Source organism: Siphateles boraxobius, unplaced genomic scaffold, assembly GCF_051911475.1.
Source record: "Siphateles boraxobius isolate OS27281-9 unplaced genomic scaffold, OSU_SipBor_1 62, whole genome shotgun sequence".
NCBI lineage: Eukaryota > Metazoa > Chordata > Actinopteri > Cypriniformes > Leuciscidae > Siphateles > Siphateles boraxobius.
In genome coordinates this window covers 185,872-192,500 of record NW_027509189.1, presented here as the reverse complement: position 1 = coordinate 192,500, position 6,629 = coordinate 185,872, and the positions used below count along the sequence as shown (strand labels likewise).

Genomic DNA, 6,629 nt, shown 5'->3' with positions numbered 1-6,629 from the left:
ATTTTCTCATGTTTCCCTCATTCAGAGATTTTCTGCAGTCTCGCACATGCTGTGGCTTGGCATGTTGATACTTATTTCTAATGTAATCTTAAAAGAGAAGCAGCACCTAAACTGGGTTTTTCATTCAGATGGTCAGAAACAGGTGGAAAAGTGTATTATATTATTGAATAAAGACCATTTTTTTTATTAATCTCCTGAGTCAAGTATGACAAACCCTTTAACTAACTGAAGAATCTAGGTTGGATTTTTTTTTGTCAAGTTGAAACAAACTCAATTACCTGCTTCATGAGACACACAGAATAAAAAAAGATGAAATTAGCTTAAAGAAAATTAAACTGGCTCCTCGTATTGATTCTTGGGTTTCACATCTCATCTTCAGAAGGTATTTGCTCTCTTTCACTATTTAACCAAGAATGAGTTGTTTAAATTAATTTTACTATAATTTAAACTTCAGTTCCTGAATAAATGTCAATCACAAAGCATTGACTTTTATGCATGTGGCAGATACTTTTATCTAATGTGACTTATTTTTATCAGTTTCTCTTGGACTTGAACCCACAATAATGGCATGATTGTTCCTCTGATCAAAATATAGCCAATAAGAAATTTAGAGCAAATATGTAAACAAAGATATTGTAAATTAACAAAAGAAATGAGAAATATAATTTATCTTCATATTGCCCAGCCCAAATTCACACAGATAGTTTAATTTTTCCTTTCAGATTTATAACAAACTTGCCAAATCAGATTGTTGTTGTTCACATTCACTGCACACTATTACCATGATATTCTTATTTAGGACTCTACGTAGATTGATAATTTTTTTAATTGTTCCAGTATGTTTTCCATTTCCTCCAGGTTTGCAAAATCAACATGCAACATCAATCAATAGTTATGGATATTTCGTATACAATAAAATGAGACATACAATAACAGCCCAATTTTGCATTTCTAAGACAAGGTCAATGTACTAGTTTGACTTGTCTTCAGAGAACATATCTTTGATTATTTTCTTACCCCTCTGCCAAATATTTTTTTATTTCCAATATGGTTTAACTTTCTCTTCCAGCTTCTCATGATGTGAGAATCCTGTTTTTGGGAATCCGAAGTCACTCCAGATTCAGCGCTGTAGATATTCAAATCAGGTTTATTGGCAAAATTTACAGATTTTCAGTTGTTTGCAGTGAACAAATCAAACAAAAGTAATTGAAATTGCTCAACACAACAAATGTTTCAAGGGGTTTCCCCAAATTCAACTGAAAAGGCATCTTTCAATGTCTTCTGTAGTCTCAATTATTCGACCCCCTGAATAGAATCACTCACAAAAGCACAAATCTGCAAAACAGTTGTGGTCTCAAGCACACCTGATGCAACTAATCAAGGGCTTCATTAGTGGCACCAGGTGTGATTGAGCTAGAACACATGAAATATCTGAACTGGCTAGGTTTGATGAGTGTAACATTTGACTGTATGTTAGAAATATGGCTAAGTCAAAAGAATAATTTAACCAAAAAGTTTAGAGAAGATATCATCGCCCTTCACAAACAAGGAACAAGATACAAAAAGATAGCGAAGGCACTAAATGTTCCTAGAGACACAGTAAGGTGCGTACTAAACCCATGCCAGAGCTCCAAGATTTAAACCACTACTCACCCAAAAGCACAAGAAAAGTCAGCTCCAATTTGCTCAAAATCACACACACACATATATATAAGCCACAGAAGTTTTGGGATTCTGTTCTGTCGTGCAAAACTGTAACTTTTCAGCCCATGGACCAGCGGTATGTCTGGAGGAAGAAGAATGAAGCATATGCTGTAAAGATCCCTCTGTTTACAGTTCAGCATGGCGGGGCTTGTGATGCTTTTGTGATTTACATCCTCTAGCACTTGAAACCTGCAGCGTGTGGAAGGCAAGATGGATTCATTTTTATATATCAGGAAATCCTAGGAGAAAACGTCATGCTGCCAGTGAGGAAGCTGAAGCTTGGGTGTCATTGAACCTTCCAACAAGACAATGATCCCAAGCATAACTCAAATTCCACCAAGGCTTGGTTGCAGAAGTACTACTGGAAGATTCTACAGTGGCGTCACAGTCACCTGACTTGAACCCCATACAAAGTCTCTGGTGAGATTTGAAGGCGGCGGTTTCAGCACGCAAACCCAAAAATATTACTGAACTGGAGGCAATTGCTCAAGAGGAATGGGCTAAAGATTCCTCAGAAACGCTGCCAGAAGCTGGTGTCTGGGTACACATCTCATTTGCAGAAGGTCATAACAGCAAAAGGGTGTTCTCCTAAGTACTTAAAGTACTTGCCATGAAGGGGTTGAATCATTTTGAGACTGCAGAAGTCATTAAAAGTTTAATTTTCAGTTGAATTTGGGGAAACAACTTGAAACTGTCAGGATACAGAGGTAAGTGAATCCAAACACAGCTTTATTTAACGTGACAAGTGCATACGTGAGTATTTTCAAAGTTCGAGTGCAGATTTGGTGAAGATCACTACCTGCGGGGCAGATTACAGGTATGCAGGTCCTCTTCAGGTTAACTGATGTCAAGCAGTCACAGATCTCTTATACTTGTCTTTTCTCTTTCAGATGTCGTCGTGGGAGTGACATCTCAGCGTTAACACAGGGATTCAGGAGAATACAGGGTTTTGGGGAACTGGGATCCAGACAGGATTTCGAGGAACAAGGATCCAGACAGGATTGCAGGAAACACGGATTTGGACAGGATCTCTGAAGACAGTGGAACAGGAATGCAGAGGTTAGTAATTCACAGGTGAGTATACGTTACTTGGCTGGAACTGGACATATCAGAGACTTCGGAAGACAAGGGAAATGGTCTGTTCCTGTTGGAGGCTTGACCAACACTGAGGCTGTGGTGAGTGTTCTTATGGGACTGGGTGATGAGGGAATTGATTGTAACCAGGTGCAGGTGATAAATCAGGGGAAAGTGATTGCAGGTGCGCCAAAGAGGATTCTGGGGACTGTAGTGCAGAAATAGATGGTGACCCATGACAGAAACATTTGTTGTGTTGAGCTATTTCAATTACTTTTGTTTGATTGTTCATTGCAAACAGCTGAAAGTCTGTAAATTGTGCCAATAAACCTGATTTGCAATGTAGGTTGAATAATTTCGATTACAATTGTACATATAAATAATTCACCTGCTAAATTGTACTATATATATATATATATATATATATATATATATATATTTAGTACCCAATTTTTCATATCAACAGAAAAATATACCAGGATAACCTGGCTTCTCTTGAGACTCCCCTGCTTCAGAGAATAGTAATGATATGCTAAAGACCGAGACATGTTGATCTGATTGGTTACAAGGTCGTTTGTGACGTCAGAAACACCAGCGATTTCAAAGCGTGTTTTTGAGACTGTCTTTGGTTCACTGCAGTTTTAAGGAGAAAATACTCAGCAATGCTGTCGACTTATGAATTTACACATGGTTTGTCTTAAAGTATATTAAAAGGTCCACAAAAACATTGATTGATGTATAGTGGGATCAAAATGCCGTTGATAGGAAAACCATGTAAGGCAAGGATAAAGGCTAATAATGGCTGAATACAAACAAAAGAATAATGATTAAAGAATAATGAAGATTAGGTCAGAGTTGTGAAAGGTTTGTCGAGTGAGAACTATAGAAACATGAATGGGGCAGATCGCCTCAACAGACCTCAGACAATAGAGTGCAAGTGGTTGTTTACTGGGCAATAAAATATTTGATTGTTCTTTTCAGTCTTCTCTAAAAACTCACATGATATGGTCATAGAAAAATGTTTCATAAAATTCAGTTTTAGAGATAACATCCTCAGATTTGAAATGAAGCATGACCACATTTGTGTCTTCCGTCTCATTGTGTTCTAATTAGCTACATTACAGCTACTTCATATTTTATACATTTAAAATGTTTTATTCTTAATGATTTATAAGCAGCTTTTTATTTTGGGTATGTCACACTCATTTATGCCCCACTTGCCAAAATGGAGAAGGGGTTAAGTTTGTGAAATGGACTGATGACATTCTTGTGTTGTCATCAGTCCATCAATAATCTTGTTTTAGATGAGCGAAATATGTGCAGAACCGATCACCCTTTGCCCATACAAAAACACCTGTCATACTGGTTTAGTGTCTAGTCGTACATTTACATTATTGTCGAGCACAAGAGTCTTAGCGAAGCAAAAGACAGAACAGGACTACTATTACAGGTTTTCTAAATAAACTGACTGTAAGTAAAAAACTTTTTTATCTGTCTTGCGATTTCCAGTTTTGTTGATCTGGGTATTTTGAGTCACATACGTTTAAAGTTACATTTGACTACATGTATTCTTTAGGTTGTACAATGAAATTAACAAAACCCAAGTTGCTTTTTACGGTTATTCTGGCATTTTACATCATGTCTGTACAGGCAGAAGGTAATGTACCTGATCTTTAATGTTTCTAAATTTTTAAATAAATAGTATACCTATAATAACTCACGACTGTCTTCATTTGCTCACTCTTATCTCATTCCCAAACCTTTATGACTTTCCTACTTCTGAGTTGGTATGTTTGTCTCGTTTTCCAGTATTTATCTAAAAAAAAAAATTGTAACACTAAATACAATTACTTGAGAATCAAAAATTGCATAAGAATTGTTTTAAAAATATATACCTTTCTTACCCCAATTTTTTCTTTGCATGATGATTTCAGCTTCTCATGATGATGATGATGATGTGAGGATCCTGATAGTGGGAATGCGAGGCGACTCCAGATTCAGCGCTGCAGAGATTCTGTCAGGAAGGAAAGACGGTGGACAGGAGGACAGAGAGATTGTAAAGACTCCAGTAATTACAGACGAGGGTCGTAGAATGATGCTGGTCACTGGACCAAACCTCTGTGAGGACGACACAGCGAGACAGAGCTTCACAACAGCGCTGTTTCTCTCGGCTCCTGGACCTCACGCCGTTTTAATGCTCCTGAATCTGGAAGATCAAGAATCAGAAGAGTGTGATGTTGTGAAACGAGTCCAGGATCTGCTGGGAGCAGAAGTTCTTCAGTACTGCATTGTTCTTCTGCAGCAAAATCACCAGGAACGTTTGACAGGAGCATCCAGAGGGATCGCTGGAGAAATGATCAACGCATGTGGAGGCAGATTTCACATGATCAGAGACTCTGAACCCAAACCTGCTCAAACAGCAGCTCTCGTAGCCGAAATACACAAGCTAGTTCAGCTCAATGCTCACAGGTTTTACTCACAAACGTTAAAAACAGAAGAGACGAGTCAAGATGTGCATGAAGAAAATCAGCTCTTGTCTGTTATATATGACACTTTAGGAGGAGATGGAAACATAGGATGGATTTCCCTTGTTTCATTTACAGCTCTTGTTGTTTACACTGAAGGAAGTGACAAAATGTTGATTTTTGGAGCAATATTTGCAGCGCTTGTGGTGTTTATGGTCTATCTAAGACATGTTCTGAGTCCAGATGTTGCTATACCGCTAAATTTGGCCTTGATAACATCAATTGCAACTATAATTACAAGAGACAGCAGAGAAATCGAAGGATTTCAGCAAAAGTTTAGTAGAAGTAGCACTCAAAGCGTCATAAATACCTTAGCGTATACACTAGTAATTGCTTTAATTGATCTATTGTTTATGTGGATAGCAATTATGTCTGTACCATTTGTTCTGGGTTCATCTCTGGTCTTTGGGACAATCATCAGCGTCAGGTCGTGGTCAGATGTGCTCATCGCGTGTCACGCGGCTCCTGGAGTCACAGCCGGGGCTTATGCATTCATATTTCACAATGAAACGATTAGTCGTGAATCTCCAGTCTTTGTGCTCGGGTCATTTCTGTGTTGTATCATTGGGGCGACACTTTCAATGGGGTTTGTGACTGTGTTTGCTCTACTTGGTGTGGAGATGACAATAATGCTGCTAATATCAGGGCTTACAATGGCATACTGGCATTTAATGACTGAAACTCTAGAGAAAGTGACCGGTTTAACAGTTTTTGGTCTAACAGTAACAATGTTTTTTTCATGTGGTTGTGTGCTCACTGGTTCAGTCTTTCTTATTTTAGGGCCGATGATGAGTTTTCTCAAAGTACTTATGGAAAGATTTGTCAGTTTTTACTTGTTTTATGTAGCATTACTGTTAATAGTCATTTGGAGAAAGCTGACTGAATCAGTTCAAGTCATAAACAGTGACTAAATTATAATTGTTGCTAAAGCTCTGTATCAAAACATCTACTAAACATCTGAAAATATTGCTTTGCATTGAGTGTTCTGACGCTGTGTCTTGTTCAAGAGTGGCTTAACTCATGTCTTGCATATGTCTGTGTGTGGTGGCTCTTGAAGCACTGACTCCAGCTGGAGTCCACTCTTTGTGAATCTCCCACACATTTTTGAATGGGTTTTGTTTCGCAATCCTCTCCAGGGTGCGGTTATCCCTATTGCTTGTACACATTTTCTACCACATATTTTCCTTCCCTTCGCCTCTCTATTAATGTGCTTTGTCACAGAGCTCTGTGAACAGCCAGCCTCTTTAGCATTGACCTTTTGTGTCTTGCCGTCCTTGTGCAAGATGCCAATGGTCGTCTTTTGGACAGCTGTCAAGTCAGCAGTCT

The 6,629-nt window shown here is 38.3% G+C and overlaps 1 protein-coding gene across 1 annotated transcript in view; it reads left to right on the top strand.

The window, feature by feature from the left end:
- LOC143719405 (GTPase IMAP family member 9-like) overlaps positions 1 to 5,982 on the top strand; it is a 9,631-nt gene extending 3,649 nt beyond the window's left edge. The window contains exons 3-4 of the mRNA XM_077209773.1: positions 4,713 to 5,405; positions 5,924 to 5,982. Coding sequence (XP_077065888.1) covers positions 4,713 to 5,405; positions 5,924 to 5,982 — 752 coding nt within the window. The remainder of the gene's footprint in view (positions 1 to 4,712; positions 5,406 to 5,923) is intronic.
- The last annotated feature ends 647 nt before the right edge of the window (positions 5,983 to 6,629 follow it).